We start from the raw sequence: 22,777 nt of genomic DNA, 5'->3' as shown, positions 1-22,777 counted from the left end.
GTAGCTGGGAGGAATGAGGGAATTTCATTCTCAGAGGTGATTTGGTAACATGCCAGAAAGAGAAGCTTTATGAGTGAGGGCAGTGAGCTGCACAGATAGACCCCTCAGCAGAAACCTTCCTAGAGATACAGGATCCTAGGCAATAAGCTAGAAAGCACTTGGTGTTGAGTGAGAACCAGGCATTAATCGGGCAATGTTTACTCTGCAGATGAGATATAAATATAGTAGAAAAGCTGAGAGACTTGACTGAAACACGGCAACAATGAGAGGGAACATGTGCTAAAGGAGTTTGCAGGTAGACTCGTGTGATCAGGAGCGGAGGGTACAGAGGACAGTGCAACCTGTTCAACAGATCAGTTGAAGAATAGGACTTATGTGGAGGGAAGATAAAATCAGGAGTTACAGTAGGGTTCCAACTAGCACAAGGGTGTGTGTGTATGTGTCTAGAAAAAAAGCAGTAGCTGGACAGTGATATATCACGATTTGTATGAAATATGACCCACTGCAGTGGAGATGGTTAATTGAGGCTAAGATGACATGACCAACTAATAACAGCATCCAAAAGGCACAGATACTGTTTAACAGTTTATACAGTGAAACATCAAAAGAGAAAAGTTTGCCCCATTTTAAACGGTCAGCATATAGGCTGAAGCAAGTGTGCTTTTGGTAGGGAAATGTCTAATCTTTCTCCTTGAGACTCCTAGGGCAAAGTTTCCAGTGAATTCTGTGGGACTCAGACAGAACTACAACTCACCAGTGCTACCAAGAAGATATTAATGAAATGAATTATTAAAGTGGTGGTATTGTCCATTATTTTGTCAAAACTGAAGTAATTCTCTCGCAGTTTTAGTATGTGAAAGGAAATAAACAGAGGGATGAAGGGGGGTAAGACCATGTCACCACAACTGAGATATTCATTAATATAGTCTCTTGAATATTTATTGTAATCGCAAAAGGAAAAGAAACTTCCAACAAAAAATTGAACAAACATAATCCACTTGGTATACAGAAGTCACATACAAACAGAATACACATGGTCTCTACATCCACATAGAATTAAAACTCTGCACATGGATAAAACTTGTACTTCACGTTCAGACAAGAGCTCCCATAGATGTATGCAGAAGATTCACAAAATCTGTCACCCAGCAGCATTTTAAACTAACATATCTTTTAGAACCACAATAACTATATTGCATTAAGAGTCAGGGGAGGAGGCACAGATTGAGTCTAACCCCCTCACAAATGTATCCTAAGCAAGTACTCTAACTTTTCTTCAAGAACAATTCAGCAAGCAAGTTAGCTTGAGGGAGCCGGAACAACTACATATTTTCAAGGTAAGCATTTGTCTTTGTATATGTAATCACATGACTATGAGGAATAATAAAAATGCTAGGTAAAATCTGCCAGCCCTTGAACAGTCAGGTCACTTAACAATAAAAGGTTTAGGTAAAGCATCCTCAATCCTGTAGCAGTCTGTATATCTGTATTTAAGTGGTACATCATATTACAACTGTTACTTTGTCTGCTGCTCAACTACAAAGATATGAAGAATTTCCTTCTCTTATTAAGCAGTCCTAAATTTCTCTCCACATACATATTCATTTCACTCTGGTCTGTATAATGTTGCAGAAGTTTTCATAGTAGAAGGTATAAAAACAGGAAGATTTTTAAGGGCTGTTCAAGTCATTGCAAGTACCATCCTGTCCTACTTAAAGCAATGTGGCTACTTTGCTTTCTCAGAGAAACTATTTGATGACATAGGAAAGGAAACGTGTGATACTGGTTTCCAGTAGGCCTTGGAGTTTCATCCTTTTCCTGATCAAGCTAATTTAAAAAAAAACCCAAACCTAAATCAACCTTGTACATTGTCACAAAAATGCATCAGATCAGACTAAAACTACGTACCTTTTAATGTGGTACTAATGGAAATAATTTGTTATGAAAATTGTTCAGCAAAACCAGTTACTCCTTTTGGCTCAGACTCCATTACCCATCTTTATTTAGGAAATTCCCAAGATGGATGACACATTCCTTTGAAACCAGAGATGTAACAAGAATTAATAAAATGAGGTTTTATGCAGAGTTGATGAGCACAGCTGGGAATCCCGTGTCAGATCAGTGATTCAAGGTTTAAGGTCCCAAATGTACCCGAGGGTTTTGCTGAACAGTAATGGCCTTGCTTGTGTGCTTAGAGAACTATTTGAAATATGCAAAGATAACAGGAAAGGGAAAAGAAATTACCAGGAGTCTCCTTTTAATTTTAAGGTTAGATTCTGGGCTGGATTTTATTAGTGCTGGATTTTGTGTGTGCTGGATTTGATTTATGCCTCAGCTTTACTGCTAACACTGGAGTTGTTCAACATTGAGGGCCATGTAATAGTTGAGTGAAGACTCTAGGTCAATATGTTTAAGGATGTATCTACCTTCTTTAGGATCTAGAAAAGTTAAGAAACTTAATTGGCAGAAGTGACTAATTAAGGTCACCATCCAGTGTGCTGGACAATATTGACTGTGACCTTTAAGCTGTTCCCAAAAATCTTAACTCAGGGCACCAATGGAAGTTTGCCAAGTCATCTGCAAGAGTATTGGGTACTCACTATTTCAGATAAGTATTATGAGTTAACTGTATCAGATTAAATAAAAGATGCCTACATGATATGATACAATACAGGCAGACAGAGCATGTACCTGATTCTTTAAGAATAAATAACTCACCATAACTGCTGAGCTCTAGGAGGTTCTTTTAATGCTTCTAGAGAACATGCTTTAAAAATATAAGCATCTTCTGAATGAAAGCACTGTCCCACTAGTGTTAGTGTAACAATAATTTTCAAAAAGGGCACTCACAACTCTAAAAGTAAAATTGACATGCACTTGCAATAAACATACAAATATCTTTTACCATTGTCATATATATGAAAAATAGTTTAAATGACTTAAGACTATTCTTACACTACACTGGTAAAGTGTTTACTATATAAATTTTACTACAAGACACATATGTCTACTGGAAATCTTAAGCCACACAGGCATCATCAACAGCTTATCACACACACATGACACTTCTCCCTTTCACACAAGTTTATATACACAGAGTAAATAATTAAATATTGCACTTATTGGCCCATGATTCCTCAGTTTTGAGGTATTCAAAAATAGAAAACATATCTATTTTTATAACATATTTTCATGCAACACTTAAGACATTTGAATTCCACAAACACTAATATATAGGTTACACAATCTGACAGTCCGACTGAACCACGACACATCTGACATTACTGACAAAATATTAAACAAGAATTACAGCACAAACGTTTAATTTAACACTAGTTGCAGGTACATGTCAGAATTACTCGAGGAAATTATCACCAAAGTGGTAAGGAATCTCTAGCTTTCATTTCTGCATGTTATGCATGATCCTGAAGTTATTGGAAGATTAGGACTTTTGTTTCCCCCCCAGCTCCACCCCGCAAATCAAATACCAGGTACCTTATTCTACAAATGACAAGCCATCTGCAAATGTAAACCAGCTGATTTTTGAGGCCAATCAGAATTTATGGGTAACTTCCACTGTGGCATTTAGGGAAGGCTGCACTGAACATGAACAAGTAATTGCGGGAACTGAATGAGTGTCAAAGATGTACTGCTGTGTATATGTTTACTATATGTGCGTAGTTACAATTTCTGCTTCAATGAACATCCATGTATAAGGAAAGTAAAAAAAATTAAGAAAAAATGAAAAATAAAAGCTTAAATTACAAAAGTGAACTACATTTACCCCTTAATAAAGAAAACTGGTAGAAATCATTCAGTAATTGAAATGAGTTGCATCTTTAAATGAGACTTGACAAATGATGAATCTGGAGAATCTGGAGTCAAAGTCTGGCATCCTAAAAAAGAACTAGGCTCATACACTGTGTCCGTCTGCATGAAACAGGCCAAGGAAGAATCTGTCCGTCAGCAGAACAGGAATTTATTTGATGTCCTTAAAAATGCAACTAATAAAACTTGCCTCTCACAAACAAATATAGAAAAGTGTAGATGAGGATGGGCGGAATTTGGGAGGGGAGCTTCTTCTGGAATGCAAATGCAGCATCATTCATCTGTTATTGAAGAAACAAAGGCTTTGTTATCAGATGTAGAATTTGTACCACTATTTTTTTCCTAAAAATTACAAACGCAAAGCATTCTCAAAGTTAGGATCAAACTCCGGCAGATTTTGTGCACCCTGAAATAGCACTTAATTCCTAAAATAAAGAAGGTGCAGGTGGTACAGCTGAGAATACAGAGCTGAGCAGACTGTGAAGAAAACTTCATCTTTCAGACTGGTGCTCTGGAAAGGCCACATAGATGTAGTTGCTCAGGTAGTTTCTCTAGGCATTACATTAAGTATAAACACAAAGGAACAAACACTTCCAGATAACAGTCATATACACAGCTGTTCAGAGAGAAAGAGTATTTTTTGATAGAAAATCAGGCTAGCTCATATGTATTTCAAACACCAAACAAATAGGTCTAAATAAACAAACCAACAACAACAACAACAAAAAGATACAGTAATAAGTTAGTTGTGCTATAAGGACCAGAATGCTTGTGAACATGAACTCTTACCAGAATCGAAAACATGCATCTGAAGGTTCAACCCAGCAGGTCTTGCTATCTGTTTGGCAGGTTGGTGCCAGGAGGCACTGCAGGGACCAGTCATATCCCATGCTCTTGTGTGCTCCCAAGGCATTTTCTGAGTGCTTATTTGAACATGCAGCAAGCAAGACACTGTCAGAGCATGATAAGTCTGATGCATTACCCATGCACAAGATTAGCCTGCTGGTAAAAGCTTTAGTCTAGATCATAACTTGGAAAATGAGTTGTGTAGTATTAGTTCAGCTGGCACTATGGAGCTCAGGACCCTCTGCGCAAAGGCATCTAATCACTCAGAAATTTAATATGCTCTGTGTATCAACTGCTGTATCTCACAAAGTGACCTAAATCTCAACTGAAGGGGTTATCTGTGGCTGGACCAGTAAGATTCCATGACATTTAGTCCTATTTCTGTGCTGAGAATGACAACAAATGAGTGCAAAGTGTGCAAGCACTTTTACACCAAGAATTGTTACGAGGCTGAAAGTAGTTTTAGATCTCTTATCCCAGGTTTCAATTTAATGATCCAGCTCTCTTCTATCACTAAAATGTAACTCTTTTTAGCCTGGTACTTTATCTTGATGCAATTGTGCTACACCAGTGGATAGATCAGGGATTTAACCAAATCCTTCTTGTCTCCTCCAGTAACTCCTAACGAGTGACTATTGGATATGTGTAAAGAACGAGTCATTGATTGTTTAAATTTTGTCCCTTGATCAGGTTGGAATTTCCAAAAGTGTTCAGACTAACTCTACTTCTATTTAAGAAACCTGCAGTTCTATTACATAAGTCAATAGGAGCCAAACTAGATGGAAGGAGCCAAACTAGATGGACACAGGCTGCTTTTGGATATCCTACCCTATGAACAGGCCAAGGCATAATTTTAAATATAATTAAAATCCCAATCCTGCTAGTTCCCTCAGAGTACGAACTAGATTTTTAGAATGTTTGGGGAAGAGATAGTAAGTTACTTCTCAAAAGCCTTTTTGTTTTTCACGTTTCTCTACAATAGCGAGGTTCCAGCTGAGAGAGGTACTGAAATCATGATGCTCCTCATCTAAATGTGACCAAACATTATAGCAGAAAACTCAGTATTACTGTGAGACATGTGGCTGAAAAAGCCAACCTGTGATGGAAAAGCAAAGCCTACTTTTCCAATAGTGGGTAACCCTGACTGTTAAGAACAGGTCTACTTGAACTTCCATGCATTTTCAATTTCAGAGGAAGGGATGATAGGACAAATTATTTCTGATGGGACATCAGCAGGTCATTCTTCCCAATCTCCTGCTCAAAACAGTGTTTACTAAGAGGTCTGAGCAGTCTGCCTAGGGCTTTAGCCAGTCTGGTCTTGAAAACTTCCAACGATTTGATGTGAGCACTTTAAAAATTAATCAGACTAATTCTGAACTCTATGACAATGTCTCAATGTCAAAATCAAAGATCCTAGGAGTTTTAAAATACTGCCTAGTTCTGCTTCTGTACTTCAAATGAACCTTTTCCTGCACATGGCTGGCAGTCTAATGAACAGTGTTGCTCTGGCAGCCACCTCCCCCATCCTCTCCATCCCATGCAAAAGGTCAGACATGTTGGAGGCCTGGGAGGTTAGTTGTCTCAGGAATACAAAGGAGAGATTCTCACTCTTTAATTTTGCTGTTACTCTTCTGCCCAGACTCCTGATGCATAATGAAAAGCAATTAATTCATCCTATTTAAGTAAATAACTATTTATCTATCACTCAATTTGTTTGAAAAGATACATGCTAATAATGTATTGCCACTACTGGTTAAGGTCTACATAGTCATGAAGAGGCAGGGAGGATTTGGAATTCATTGTAATAGAGTATAAGCAAGGTATGGCTATAGCGAGGGGCATTTTGAAGTCTTTTTCCCTTGTTACAACATGCGCAGGAGGTGACCATTTTGCAGCAAGCATCCCAGAGCAAAGCTGGAAGAAAACCTGCACTTGTAGCCATGTTGCATGATCCAGGATGTGTCCAAGCTCATGTAAGATGTGACCATGCCCCCCCTCTCTCCTTGCCTTGCCTGAGATGGCTCACACAAATCACACATTTAAAGCTTTTCTAAAGGAGTTGAGGGCTGAAGCTGAGTTCTGTCTCAAGGCCTCCCTGCTCCTTTCTCTCCAGCGGGAATAACTGCACATAACAAGAAAAGGATGGAAAATTGCCCACCGTCTCACACAAAGCTTCCTCAGCTTCTTATCACTTCTTCTTCCAAAGCAGCTGGTACCTAGTGGGTGAACAGGTATTAATGAAAGTCTCTCAGCACAGTTATCAAGATGCTGCCTAAGATGAGGGACAGAAAAGCAGCATCCCTGGAGAGAGGCAGGATTATGTTTGGGATAGCACATGCCTCTTCTACCTGGCTTCTCATCAGCCCTTAAGAAGACAGTGCTTTCTCTTCATGGAAGTAAACAAGTGAAGTCCAGTCTCCATGTCTACTAGGAAAACAAGTGCTTAAGTAAACTAGCTAACAGGACAGACATGCTTTAAAACTCCAGACTGAAGAAAGAACATTTATTGATTTAAGTTAGGCGCCCAATGTAGCGCCCTGATGTCATACCCATTTTACATGTGTCTACAAGTGTTTGAAAGTAATTTTCACTGTGTCAGATTGTATGTAGGTTATTTAATCAGTAAAAAAAAAAGTGACCATTTTGTTGTAGTGTATTTCAGGAGTTATATAAATTACCATCAAAAAATGTAATTTCGGTAGAGGGATTTCTTTGCAGTTATGAGCAGTTTGGAGTACCTTGTGTTACTTCTTCTTTTTTGTCTTCTGATTTTTCCCACTGCAGACTGTTTAAGAAATGTTAGCCTTGTTCCAAATTCTGTCTAACTGGAACAATAAAACAGTTAACACTTCTTCAATTATGCTGTTTAGTTAAAAAATGTCACTGTGACGCAAGTAAAGCAATTGTACAAAGTACTCCAGGCCACAGATGTAAGAAACTGCCACCAATTACTAGAGGAGTACTTTTTAAAACTGTGAAATATGACTATTTTTAACACTTCATTAGAAAAAGAGTTTATGTACTCTATTCTGCTATCTTCAAAGCCTTTTGCTGATCTTATGAGTGTATTCAGCCTAACACTATAAATGTTGAGCATTTTTTATTATTCCTAAAGTTTTTAAAAATCTTGTGAAACTCTGATTGTCTTGTTAAAATAGATATCCTCATCAAAATAAAAATGAGGTCAAACTCCAGTTCACAGACACCAGCAGCACTTCTGCAGTAGTTCTGAGAAAAACACAGGCGTTTGTAGCCAGTGTGGTGATGGTTGGCTCAGTGACTGGATAGAAGCAGAAATTCCTGAAAGCTTAAGTACGCAGGTTTGACAGCAACATGACAAGACAGTTTTTGGCAATGAACAACTAAGCGTAATGGATTTGGCTCTGTCAGGGGTAGTATAGAACTGTGTGTTTAATATGTCATGCAGGTAGAAATGGAAAGAGCTACTCAGCACTCCACTACTGGGGCAGGTACTACTGTGATCTCTGTAATGGTTAAATGAGAAATTAAGTCCAGTTTCAGAAAGGTATATTCAGCTCCCATGTTAATGTAAACATACTGGCTACCCAAACAGGATGGAGTACCTTGTATCTCTGAGGGTCTGCGCTGTATACCCACATCCAGTTGGAAACTCACATGGAAGTTTGGTGGCTTTGGGTCCAGGAACTAACTTCTTCTAACTTCTGCAACTTCCAATCAGTCATGATGTATAACATAATAAGTGTGGATTTGCCAAGGCAATATGCTTCAGGAAGTGTCTCTTATACAAATGATCTGGACAGAATGAGGGATTATCTCAGTAAAGGAGTATTTCTAAATTGATTTTCAGTCAGGAGAAAATATAAGTGGCATCAGGAAGCTTATTCTAAAACACCTCGGCCACTACCCTAAGGATTCAACTATATAATTTGAAACTGATGAAGCGAGTCATTTCTAGGCAAATGTGGTCTGAGGACATGGCACCAGCTGAAGTAAGTGTAATGTAAAACAATAAAAATAAGAGAAGCTAATAGCTATCCTGCATGCAAAATCCAGATGCTAAAAAATGGATCATCCTTTCAAACTAAAAACCTCTTCATCTCCATATGCATACTAGAGCAGCTGCTGTTGTAAAATAAAAGACTTTTCTCCCAAATAAATTAAGACAGTATAAATAAAGGCATATAGACCATTCATAAACACTCTGTTGGCAACAGAACACACTGGAGCTGCCTTTGCTGATAGCTGCATTAACAGCCACAGTTGGGCTGCTGTGGAGGAGGGGTGTCCTTTAGCCGTGTGTTCTGCTTGCTGGCAGCAATGGTGGTATCTGTCTCCAGACTTTCCGACATTTTGTCACAGATGATATCCACAAGTCGCTCAAATGTCTGCTTGACGTTAATGTTGTCCTTGGCACTTGTTTCAAAAAATTCAAATCCTAAGAAAATAAACAACATGTTTATTTTTGATGCATATTCCAGTATCTCAAATAAATATATAAACTTCTCTTGGGCAAAGAAGAATAGAGGGACACTCAGTAAGAAAACATATGAGAGCACACGTATAAATGAGAGATATTGCAAGAGCAGTTAAAATTGTAACACAATCAGAGTAAGTACATTAGTGTTATTATTTGCTTTATATCAATCCAGATAAAACCAGGACTGGCCCAACTACATTTTCTTAGACAAATTCTACTTTAAAACAGTTTAATCTAAAAATTGTCACCGATTTGAGAGTATTATTATTTTAGCAATATTCTATATAGACAGCCACTGGGAAGGAATAATCTACTGCTCCGTTTCTAAATACTATGTTCCTCTGAGCATTATTCAGCCAGAAACAGCCACTTCCATCATGTCATTAATCTGGTGCCAAAACAGAAAACTGTGTTTGGAAATAAGCAGGTAAAAAACCCAGCAAGACAAGGAGAGATTTCTGCAATTTGATATCTACTTAAATTAGAGGCGAATCTGTGGGACCAAAGGGACTCCCAGCCCCACAAACCAAGCTAATAAAAAAATACAAACACGCATATAAGGAAGGAAAATTCCTTAATTAATTTATATAGAAGGACTTTTTATCTATCCATTCTCAATGACTACATCAAAGGGAAAATAATCAGAGCTATCATTAACCCAGAAGTGACACTGGAAGCCTTTATGGAGCAGAGCCAGCTTTCCTAAACTCTCTTCTCTGTCCCCATTTTTTCCATGTTTCATCTCCCACATCTGTCTCCTTCATCTAGGCCAGGTTTGCAACTTGCTGGTCAGCCTGCAGTCCAGGCTTCCTCTGCAAAACATTTGTCTTTTTCAATTTGTTTTCTAAGCCTGTTCCCCTATGCTCCACCTTTTCCCACAGTTGCCACATTACTCACCTGAGGGTTCCCTGGTATTTATAACTTTATCCTACTTCCATCTTTCCACTACCTAAGGGTTCAATAGTAAAACAGTTTACAAAATGTCCAGTCCACTGGTAATTTTATAGAAGTTCCGTACCCTTTGCACAACTATTTTATTTCTGATTAAATCTGAATAATAATGTGCAACTACCACTGCATTTAATTATGAGAAAAATCACAGTAAGAAAATGTTGAGCACTTGAAACTCTTGGCAGAAGGGCTGAAAACAGCTTTTTTGTGTTGGTTTCTTTTTTTTTTTTTTTCCCCCTAATGTGTGTGTGTTTTCTAGTGAATGGGCTAATCTATTTTGAAAGGTCACTTGAAATTTAAATGCAACTATTTTGATCACATTAGTACTATATATTTAACAAGTCATCTAAACAGGATGCAATGTGTATATTCAGTCCTGTAAGTGCTTAGCATGTAGATTTTTCATGTTTGAGCACTAGCTTAGAATTAGAGCAGATATTCAGCTTGCCACGATATCCCAGCATGCACTAATAACCAATGTAAAAACTTAACTCTGTTCTGAATTTTCTTCATATTTTTAATTTACATAAGGTTCCTTGTGCTAAAATGTCACAAAGTGCTAAAGTGTTTAAATGCATAGGAGCTAAACACAGGCCAAAGCCAGGGTTCATAGGTAGTTTAGATAATAAGAGGTATAAATATGGTACAGGGATTTAGTCATACAACTTCTATTAGTATCAGCAAGAAGTATAAGGTTAACCTCATAGGTATGAGTATACATTGCTGTGAAAACTTTTCCTTTCCACGTTTCTCTGGAAAGCAGGAAAGTTCTGCATAATAAAAGACAGTCTACAGAAATATACTGGGAGGTTTGGATCTACATGGTATTGTTTTAGTTTAGCATGGCTTACACAGCCCCTTTGTTGTAAATAGAAGAAAAAAGCGGAAAGCCAGTGTGGCCTCACTTGCTTGAGCCCTCCTGCAGAGCTCCATGGAGGAGAAGACTGTTCGGATCTCTTGGAGACTGCTTGGGGGAGGAAGATCCTCCAGATATTCAGTGCTCTGTGTTGAAACCCGTCTGCATTTCTAGCACAGCAACACAGTGAGATCCTTCCATAACTGTTAGTGTCTGTTCTGCAGGAAGCAGGAGCAGCCGTTCCAAAGAGGAACAAATAGGACCAGAGGGCAGAAGAGTTGAAGGACAATGAGGAATGGTACACCAAAGCTTTGGAGAAGACAACAGGAAGAAGAATGAACCTTAAGGACATTTCTGAAGGGAGCAGTTTTTACAGATAAGAATACAGAAAAACCGGCACATGAGATGACCATGAAATGGCAAATATGACAGGTAGGTAAGAGATCTGGACAGAGGAAAGCAGAAAGTGAAAGGAAAAGAGTCACAAAGAAGAGAGGAGACCCATGTCAGGAAATACTGCAACATGGACAGGATCAAGAAAACAGGCTCACTACCATGGTGAGGATGTTCTGCATAAGAACACCATGAAAAATTTAGAAACACACATTCTCCAAGTAAGATAGAGGCTTACAGAGTGTTCAAGCACAAATGTATTTATTCAAATAAAATAAAACCAGGCACTACTGCTGTGATGAAATCTATGGAGTTTCAGTTACAATTTTGATATAAGAAGGAAACTGTAGTCACAGTAGTGGTGTAGCTGGGTGTCAGGTTATGCCTGTATATAAATCCCATCAACTTAGTCATTAATCACCTTGGTGATCCAGGACCTCACCAGCTAGACCCTAGATGAGACAATGCACTGGCCTGTGAGAAATGGCTGAACTCCCCGCTGCCTCCACAAAAAAAAGTATTTAATTTATTCTTTACAGAAACTGTACAGATGAGAATTTTGGACAGTCCTGGAGGTTCCCCCCAAGGACCCCTTGCTGTGCATAGGTCAGCTGATAGGAACAATTTATATGCTTAAATGTGCAGATAAACATCCTAAGTAGAGAAGGGGGCATTGCTGTTGAATGGATTCAGTTGCACATAGATAAGACACCTGTAGATGGTCTGTGGAAACTGTTCTTGCAGATGCAGAAGTGGTCACACAGAATGGTCATTTGAAGCCAGTTAAGACAGTTAAGAGATGCTTTGTGCACAGAGGAATCACTGCCAACAGAACATGGTATGTCAAGGCCACATAGGACCAGCTGGATTACTAGAGTTCAGCAGAACGATGATAGTTCACAGAGTCTCATTTGATGCAGCTGAGGACATTATTGCAAAGACCCTTACAATGGAGGCTCCTGTTGCCATTCAGACAGCAACTGACTGTCCTGTGGGGGGGGATTCAATTCCCCATGTGACTGTTACCTTATGCAAAATATCCCAATAAATTAGAGTGGTGTTTCCTTGCTGTTGTTGTTTAACTGTTTAATTGTTGTGTCTGTTGAACAGTTTCAAAGAGCTAGGGAGCATTTTACCTAACAGAGTGTGTCTGGAATAGTTACCTAAATTCTTGTTGTTTTCCATTTTGTTATGGAATATTTTGCAAACTGTTTTCCCTTTGATCTCCCCTCCTGACTCATCTTGCAATTATTTTACTGTTGGTGCTTAGAGACTCTGTGCCTCCAAAATGCTTATGTGTGAGGGCCTCAGAACTATGCCTTTTGATGTTTTCTTCTTTTTTTTTTTTTTTTTTTTTTGTTTTGTTTTGTTTTGTTTTGTTTCCACTGCTCATTATTAATAAAGAGAAAAGATTTTCCATGTGAATATAAGCCTGAAGTGAGACAATTCTCTGGTGATGCTCAGGGCAGATGACCTCAGAGAACACCATGTTCCCACCACCTGTGATGATCTGCACTGCTGATGTGGACGAGACCATGCAAATTACTGCAAAGATATTACAAAGCCCAAGAGGCCAGTGGGTAGGTAAGACAGAAAAGAGTTGAAACTGAGAAAATTCAAAATATCAAAGTGCTGCCTGAACACATGAACACGTGTGGAACATGCATCAGGATGTCCTAATTTAAATGCCTCTTTTGTGTTTAATTCAGTTTTCCCTTTGCTGTCCTTACACTATTTTTCTTTCCCTTATCTAACTCCTTCCCTATAGTACTGACTCAGAGAAAGCTCACAAGCTCTCAGCAGCCCCTGCAGATCACTACAGCAGCTGGAGTCAGCCAGGACACCGAAATGGTGCTGTTCTTCCCCTGGTGAGCTGTGATGCACACAGAGCAGTTAGACAGCCTCCCTGAATCCCACAAACAGCCTGAATTACCAACTTTGTTCCCTCTCTGCCTCACACTTGCCCTGGCTCTGCAGAGGCTCCTTCATCAATGCTCATTAATGCTTGTTTATGCCTGCTTTCAAAAAATAAGGTAGCAAAAAAGATCCAGAAAGGGGAGCCATACACAAAGGGAAGAACTTTCTGCACCCTCTCATCCTCCTGAGAAAATCTGACATCAAGAAGACACAATAGCTATCAAATTTAAGCACAATTGCACAGAAAATACAGACAAGAACTATGTTAATCACAGAATCATATAATGGTTTGGGTTGGAAGGGACCTTAACGATCATCTAGTTCCAACCCCCTGCCCCGGGCAGGGCCCCCTTCCCCCAGCCCAGGGTGCTCCCAGCCCCGTCCAGCCTGGCCTTGAACCCTTCCAGGGAGGGGGCAGCCACAGCTGCTCTGGGCACCCTGGGCCAGGGCCTCACCATCCTCACAGGAAAGAATTTCTTCCTTAGATCTAACCTAAATCTGCCCTCTTTCAGTTTAGAACTGTTACCCCTTGTCCTGTTACTACACCCCCTGGTAAGAGTCCCTCCCCACCTTTCCTGTAGCCCCCTTTAAGCACCGTGAGGCCGTTGTAAGGTCTTCCCGGAGCCTTCTCTTCTCCAGGCTGAACAGCCCCAAATCTCTCAGCCTGTCCTCACAGGGGAGATGCTCCAGCCCCCCATATCATCTCTGTGGCCTCCTCTGGACCCCCTCAAGCAGTGGGGGAGTCATGCATGTCCTCCTGATGTTGGGGGCCCCAGAGCTGGACACAGCACAGGTGGGGTCTCACGAGAGCGGAGCAGAGGGACGGAGTCCCCTCCCTCGACCTGCTGGCCACATTTCTCTTGATGCAGCCCAGGACATGGTTGGCTTTCTGGGCTGCAAGCACACATTGCTGGCTCATAGTCAGTTGTCCATCCACTACTACCGCCAAGTCCTTCTCTGCCCAGCTGCTCTCACCATATTTCACCAGCTGATCAGGAAGATCTTCTGGTTTCAGAGTGTCTGTCTGCAACCAAGACAATTTTATTTATCACCCCTGATGTTATGTTATGTTTGACAGATGTCCTCAAGGGGGTGTTCCTGCAACAACTATCCTTCCTTGAAGACAAGCCTGAATTGTGATCCTTAGTGCCAGTGCACAGTTCAATCCAGTATTTTGAGGAGTAGTAGGAAACTGCAACGTCAGAGCAAGAAGTAGCTGCAGAACACTATTCCCTTTGTAACACAACAGTGTACAAAAGGCAGAATCTAGGAAGCCATGGGAATGAATCATTCAACAGTGTTGTAGTATATAAAGGAGAGGAGATAGTGATGCCTTATTTTCTTGGATTTGTATCCTGTGGGCAGTTCTGAGGGGGCACTGGCAGGCACTTCTTGTCTGCTGTGAATAGTCTCTAATAAGGTTTGCATTCACACTGCAGGCTGTCAGTTAAGGCAACTGCAAGACCCTTCTCCTCTGCTCAGTTGTCCACTTCTTCAGAACTGTTAATATCTTTGAGACCTCTACTTCTCTCTCAAAGACAGAGACGCATGTGGCATGATTGCATAGGTCATCTGTCTTAAGAAACTTGTCTGAAAGTAGCTGGTGACCACTGCTGTTCTTCAAAGTATCTCTTACCCCTGCAGCTATGGTAGCAGATCTTGTTATACTGTGCTCTGCTTTGTAGACCAGCTGGATGGGACCTCTGCTGTCCAAACAAGCCCAAGGCCTGGACTATGTTAAGAAAAGTATTAAAACAACATTAAGCCCCAAAATAGGGCTTTGCTAATACTACTGCAGCAAAGAATAGTGCTTTAGCACTGTTCTTGATAGGGGCAGTGTAAAGATTGTTAACAGAAATGCTGATACTTATCCAAACCTTAGGGTGGCAAGATTTACTAAAAAATTAACAAAAAGCTAAAGGGGGACTCTCAGCGCTGAACAGAACAGACAGACTCAAGGGGCAGTTACTGGTAAGGCTCTAGCGAACACATTCTTTTCCAGTCTTTCAGAACAAAATGTTTCCATATAAATTCCAGTTGTATTGATTTTGATTGTGGCTTCCAGATACCTTTCAAATGACTGCATTAGATTCCCGGCAAAGAAATGTTTGTTTACATGAGACATTTGTTGAGCAAACACAATCCCTTGCTTCTCATTGCCATTAAGTAGCTTCCCTGTAACACAGCTCCAAGTATATGAAAGCAATGGCAGGTTGACATTTCCCTCCTGTAAAAAAAACATCCCGGGGACATGAGCCTTTAATTGCTTTGCCAATACCCTGCGTGTGTTGTAACTAAACAGAAGACTGGTGTTTGTCAGTCCTGTCAGCCTGTCTCATTTCTCTGGCACTAACATTTGCCCTTTAAAAAGAGCTAAAAAACAGTGAAGGATGGAACTATGAACAAGCATATTTCTGCACTGCCCCATTATTGTCATTTTTAATGCAAATTTGGACACAGCCATATGTCTGTGCTCTTGAAGCTGCTGGCAACCCTGCCTTCTCCACCACGGCCTCCAGCCAGCCATGGAGGCAAACAGAACTTGCTGTTCTAGCAAGCTGTGTGCTGAGGTGACAAGTCCCACCTGATTCCCAGTTTAGATGCCAACATTACAGCCCTAAAAATGTCTCTTCAGTGCTGCATAAACTCACAGATACCTAATATTCCCAGTGTACCCACAGGTGCTTAACATACACATTACCCGTCGGGCGCATGCCTCAAGGCGAGTGAAGTTTCACTCCAGTCCTGATGCTGGGGAGTTGCTGTCTTGTGCCCCAGCCCTGGCAGGATTCAGAGACCAGTTATGTTCCTGTCCCAACTCAGCAGCAGGCCTGGTCAGATCACACAGAAGTGCTGGATGTCAAATTGCACCCTGTATAAGCACACAACACTGACAAATGCTTCACTTTCAGGCTTCAAGGGGTGCTAAATGGGTTTAATTTGAAGAAATCTAATCACTCCTGAATCTTGTCTCTGGCATCTCCCTAGCATGACCATTATGTACATACATGCCTGAGCCAAGAACAAAATGAAGACAAAATAGGCAAGGCAGGATGATTTTGCTTTGAAGTGAGAAATTTTCTTCTTGGTTTTGGTGGAATTTATTTTTCAAAGCACTGGAAATTAAAAGAAGGAAAGAAAGAAAAAGCTGAAAATAGTGTTTAAGGAAGAAATGGCCCAAAGAGATGAGAAGAGAAAGGATGGAGAGTAGAAAAACAACCCAAAATATGCAAAATAAGGTTATGGGATGAGGGATAAAATGACAGCCTCTCTGAATGACAAGCGATGAAGGTGCACTGAAGCCCTGGGCACTGCTGACACTGGAGCATGTAGCATCCAGAGCCCTTTGCAGGTGCCCTGAATGCAGCTGAGGGCTGGCTTCTGCTCGCCTTTGCAGAAGGGAATGTGAGAGATCACCTAGAAAGGGCCTGTTTTGTTTTGTTTTCTGACATTGGTTGGTGGCGTCTGGGAGAGACAGTGTGCCAGGATACAGTTAGAAAGCAGACGAGTGCTTCCTAAGGCACATTCAGATGTGCTGGATGCCCCTAGCCACAACTGATGCTGGGTGGCGGAGCGTAAGGAATGTGGAAGCACAGAAAAACTGATGGGAAGGGCACTGCCTTGAAAACTACTGCACAGAACATAGAGTCAGAGGTGGATTTCAGTGGGATATCACACTAGATGATCACCAGAGGTCCCTTCCAACCAACATTTCTATCATCAGAAAGCTCTGTTTCCCAGATCCTTAACCAACCTGAGCCAAAAAGGTAGGACAGGACAAACAGGACCTTACAGAAAGCCTGGCCAGGCATTTGGGGCAGATCTTGAAGCAGCCCTAGTACCTGGTGCAGCATGAGCAGGCTTGGTTTGGACCCATGGCAGGATTGTATTTTTGCAGTAACCTCAGGAGCCCTGGTCCTAAAGATACAATATACTCTGTAATGGCAGTACATGCAATTAAAAACTAATGAGTGTGTAAATAATTTGTAGCACACACATAGCAAATAGGATTTGTACAGAAGCACATGAGCAACCAAAGAACACATAAAATTATGTACCTAACTTTCATGCACAGCAAAATGTCATACATAAATGGAGAAATGGTATGTCAAGCTACATATGCAAGTGTCCATTTGAATGTGCAGTTACTCAGAGTCTATTCAGAGCTCTGTGCACACCTCTGCCTGTTAATCCTTTGCCAGAATGTAGATCATAATATGTCATACAGAACAAGAATAAAAGGAACCAAGAAATTCATGGTATCTGTGAGTCACTCTTTTTATTTCTGTTCTGACAAGTGACACAAAACTTCTGTGAACATGTGAAGCTTTGAACTCAGCTGAGATGCATGAGATGTCAGAAAAGCTGTGTGAATAATGCAGCTGGCAAGTGTGCTTTGCTTGCAAGAATTTCCAAGCCTTTTTTTACTAAAATGCTTTAAAGCATGTAAGTGCTGACTATACTAGGGTTTCATGCAATAGCCAATGTATGTAGTACTCTGAGCAGACATTCATTAAGAGTCAAAATAGCATAAACATTATGATCCACACCCTTTTTTTGTAGTGATTAGTGAATAAACTTGTTTAAATCTGTTTGATGTGATTCTTCTGTCAATATTAACATTAGATTAATTGGTTCTCTCTACTGGCTGGGTTGTCACGTTTCTATATTTTCTTGGTATGAGATCTCTGTGAGGTAAAGTTCTACGACTCAGTTGAACTTATTTGATCCTGTTTGTTTTAATCTCATTCTCTTTTAATGTTGCTAACGTGTTAAACAACCATGAACTAACTTCTGAAAAAAACAATGTACCGCTTACTTATAAAAAGTACTGAATAGGGTGACAAGAAACGACTAAGATGTGAGATGGTCTTTGTGTCTGGAACGATGAAATAGTCTGGGAATTTCAGCCTACAGGAAAAGGAGGGGTACGATAGAGGTCTCTGAAACCAATGGTGTTACAGAATAAGTAACAGCAAATAATTGTTCACTGTTTCTCATAATATAAGTGAAGAAACATCCGAGAAAACTAGCAAGTGGCTAATTCAAAGCAAAAGCAGATAACTAAGATAAACTGCACAAATTTAAAGGATGTAGTGAATGGTAAGATTTTATATTGTTTCAAACACATCACTGGATAAGTCCATGGAAAAAAATGCTGAAAGTGTTATTGATTATAAAGATACTGCCTTTTGTTCAGGAGACCCATTAATATAATTTGCTACAGTCTGGAAAAGTGTCACAATATGTTTGCCCTTCTATACCCACCCACCTCTGACCATTACCATAGGTAAGGCAGTACGTTGCTTACAGCTATGAACTGTGGTGGTATTGCCAGTGTCATGCCCTCTGTCATTGAAAACAAACTTTAAAAAAAATCTATAATGTAAACAAGATAAATTCTCTCTTCATAAACATTCTTTTAATTTCCCTTCAAGGTCAGATCTGGTTTTCCTAACCATTCCTTCTCTCTTTTGTGAACTTCTGTTAGTATTATGAGATAGGTACTTGGAGCTACTACAGGGTATACCTGGCTATTTTAGCTAAACCTTCACAGGTAACCATTCATAGATAACTATTGCTGGTTGATCTAAACCACTTGTTTGGGTTACACCTGAGAAATAAGCCAGAACTGAGATTTAAATACATGATTGATTATATACCATTAATAAAATTGAAGGCAACACTTTTCAAAGAGATCAACATCCATGAAAGAGTCAGGATTTTCTGATAACTCCATTCTCAACAGGACGCTGTTTCCCAGAGGGCTAAATGCCCAATGCTCTTTCTGACCTTTGAAAATGTGGCCCAAAATGTACATGTATTAATTTTCTCAGTTATTTCAAATAAATCAGGCCTGAAAATAAAACCATACTTGAGAACAGTGTTTTACAACATATTCTTTGTATAGCATTCATGTGTTGTGCTTGCTTGTAATTGTGGCTGTAATCAACATTGAAGACCATGGCACTCAAAGGACTTGCAGCCTTAAAATGTCTTGCTGGACACAAAAATCTATATTGTTATTTTTAAACCTTGCCCACAAGAGATGTTATCAACTTACTAGCAGAGAAAGAAAGAACTGTCCCAAGTGTTTGACATAACTTGTGCCCTCCGAACTGGCCAACATGGCCAGAGCACTTACTATAATTCAGGGAAACTCATTCTGCTTTCCTGACACCACCTCCCACAATCTTGAGCAAATTTAAGACATTATTGCAGCTGTACAGGAAACATATACACATTTATGTGTGCAGTCTGAGTACAGTAAATGACATACTAGATCTGAGATACAATTTATCCAATACAATAATCTGCCCTTTAGATAGCCACAGGACATATATCTGAGAAAGGAAAACCTAAGAGTAGGTAGAGATGGTAACAGAGGATAATCTGCTTCCATAAAGATTAAATTCTAAATCCCAGGAGTTAGAGTTTGCTTTAAAGCCTGAAACATGAGTTTTGATATCTATCTCATTACTCTTTTTTTTTTTTTTTTTTTTTTTTTTTTGCAAGCACTGGCTATTACAGCTGAGGATTCTTGACTGTAAAACATGCAAAGTTGCTTCTCATCTTGCTAAATTAACGACCTTGGGGATTCCTTGTCAACACACTGCATTAATTTTTCTATAGGAAAATAGTTTGAGGAACAGAAATTCAGATTAGTTATGTGGCTTAAAAAAAAAAATCTTCAAACTCTACACTGTAAATTTATGTTTATTGCCAGACATTTTAGTGCTCAGTCTAAATTGGGGGTAAAAGTATACAATAATATTTTTTGGATCTCTTCCTCCATTGAATACATTTTCCTAGCTCCTAGCATTAAAATGAATAAATACTAAAAATGCTTACAAAGTGAAGAACATATTATATAAATATATATAATGTGATAGGTATTTCTGCAAAGAAGAACATCCTTTGTCAAAGCAGGTGCAATGGTAACCATTTTAATTTTGTTGCAGTTTCAGAAACTCAGTTCTTCACAAATGTCAAATTTTCAGGACATAAGCTGCTGTTAAATCTTTTCTGTCACCTTTTAAAGACTAATTTATGATAATTTTTAATGTATACTTTTGAGGTGTGCTTTTACACATATGTAATGCTTACTTAGGCCGATGTGATAGGAAGATACACTATTCTGATGAAATTACTTGCTGGGACAAGCAATTGTACAATTAGAAAAATTATTTTAAAAAATAAGGTTAGCATGCTATGAATGTATGTAAGTTAAGAAACAACAACATGGGATTAGATTCAGCACGGGTGGTATACTGTGAAATGCCACCACCTTTCTCTGTTTCCCATGCAGTTACTCTTATAATGCACTTTCCCCTAAACACCTATATAGGAATAGTGACAAGCAGATCTTGTTTACACCTATGTTCACCGGACTGAGCCTTTACCTTTTAAAAATAATGATAAACCCATGCCCAGTGCAGTACAGAAATTGACCTCTAATGATGCCAGAGTTTGATTTGCACATCTACTGAGCATGGTCTCCAGAGATCAGAAAATCTGAAGCAAAAATGGGCTTTGTAGTGGTATTATGATGATGCTCTGGAAATTTTCCATTACAGTTTGGCCAGTGTCACCTCAAAAACATTTCATGTTATGAAAGGGTATCACTGCTGGGCAGAAATAGAAAGAATAGAGATGTTCGCAGCCCCGTAGTTTTCTGTGTGGACATTTGCCTCCTAGAGTGATTCTTTGTGAAACAGAGGTTCATATTATTTACACTTCTGTAAATGTGCAGTAGTTGAACTGTTAGCAGCAGGAGTTGGATATTGGTGTCTTTCTGTTTTGGATTACTGGTATGAGAAATCATAACCCAAATGTTCTCAACTTGCAAAAAGGTCTAGTTCATATTTGAGTAAGCTATTTCTTCAACTCTCCTCATTTTTTTTTGTTGGTTTGTTGGTTTTTAAATTTTTTTCCCTGCCTATAGATATAACTACCTAGACCTATTGCATATATACAGGCACATGCCTAATCTTGCTGCTTATCATAAAGGCCATAATGTACTTCCTATCTAAGAAGCAGCATAGGAAGCAGTATTAGTAATATCAAGGACAGTTCAGACCTCATCCAGCAGAAACAAATGGGAGGTGGTGTATGATTATTTATTTACAGTGAATGTATCATGAACATTTAATTACAAGTACTGTAGCAGTTAATGACATCGCACTGTGCATTCTCACAAGCAATCATAAAGCTTTTGTAATTTATTTTCTTACCAAGTTGCTCTGCTAAATGTTTGCCTCTCTCAGTGAAGATTACCCGTTCATCCTCCATGTCGCATTTGTTACCAACCAAAATAACCTGGGCATTATCCCAAGAGTATGTTTTGATTTGAGTTGACCTTAAAAGAGAAACAGAGAGAGAGAGAGAAGTCAAAGCAAAGCAAATTCCCCTTAAACCAGTTTCAAACAGAATTGTAACAAGACAAAAAAGACAATACTGATTTTGACATCTAGGGTAATATGATTTTGTTTAATTCTGGATTTCAAATAAACCAAGGATTATCTGTCAGGAATTCTTATTATAGGAATAATATGATTACAGGTTTTACTTTTGCTTGTTAAAACAAGACAGACTTTCAATATTTTCTCCTGCCATCAACGTTCTTCCTATATTTTAAGAAAGAAGCAGTGACACTTTCTCCCACACAATTAAAAAAAGTATTTTCACATTTTAGTGCAAACCTTACAATCTAAAACCAGAGCTTTGAAACAAAATCAACAGCTTGCTCATTTCTTATCTTTCACCTTTTAAAATCAGGATCTAAATTTATCAGCAAAACTTCAAAGCCATTCTGTCTTCCCTCTGTAGTTTCTTGCCAGCATGTTCCACTATAGGTCTTTGACCTACCAGGACAACAGCAACATTTACATTGTGCATTAATCCATGGACAGGTGCTGAGTTTGAACTTTAATTTACTTTCCATTTAAATTATACAAGCCATAACCATGACTACAGCTGATTCAGAGTATCTGAGGCCTTGAAATACCATGGGACGTTGAGTGCTAGTGGTGAAACACATTAACCTACAAAGCTCTCTTCTGCAATTTGAATGCAGTGCAGCTAATGAGCAGCTTAGAAGCACACTTGTAGCACCTCTCAGACACTGATTGCCACTACTCTCCTTGATACTCAGACCTGCTCTGTAGAAGGAAAGCTCCACATCCTGGCTCCAGGCTCAGCCAGGAGTGATGCTGCTGGCTACCACCTTCTAACTGAGAGCAGTACTTACCTTGGAAGGTAATTCAGGGTGCAGCAAGCACTTACCCTTTGCCTTGGACTTGTGACTATGTTTGGCTTTACACTCTGAGCCAACTGCTTGGTATGATGTTAATAACTCTTCTGTCCCCATATGATCAATGGAGAGAGAAAAAGATGTAGCACACCTCTCTCTCTCTCTCTGTCTCTTCCTCCTTGGACAATGCAGGGTGCTTAATTTCTATTCCAATGCTGTTTTCCTAACTGCTTAACTACACATTTAGGAGAGGGCACCCTGGAAGGGAATCCTG

At 39.5% G+C, this 22,777-nt stretch overlaps 1 protein-coding gene across 1 annotated transcript in view; it reads right to left on the bottom strand.

The window, feature by feature from the left end:
* Positions 1 to 913: 913 nt before the first annotated feature.
* Positions 914 to 22,777, bottom strand: part of RAB3C (RAB3C, member RAS oncogene family) — a 139,214-nt gene continuing 117,350 nt past the window's right edge. The window contains exons 4-5 of the mRNA XM_033009085.2: positions 21,485 to 21,609; positions 914 to 9,091 (exon numbers count right to left, since the gene is read on the bottom strand). Of these exons, the coding sequence (XP_032864976.2) occupies positions 8,904 to 9,091; positions 21,485 to 21,609 (313 nt within the window). The 3' untranslated portion in view covers positions 914 to 8,903. The remainder of the gene's footprint in view (positions 9,092 to 21,484; positions 21,610 to 22,777) is intronic.

Source organism: Tyto alba, unplaced genomic scaffold (assembly GCF_018691265.1).
Source record: "Tyto alba isolate M040663 unplaced genomic scaffold, T.alba_DEE_v4.0 Super-Scaffold_42, whole genome shotgun sequence".
In the NCBI taxonomy this organism is placed as follows: Eukaryota; Metazoa; Chordata; class Aves; order Strigiformes; family Tytonidae; genus Tyto; species Tyto alba.
Note: the sequence above shows the minus strand (reverse complement) of the source record. Positions and strands in the feature narration are given on the sequence as shown.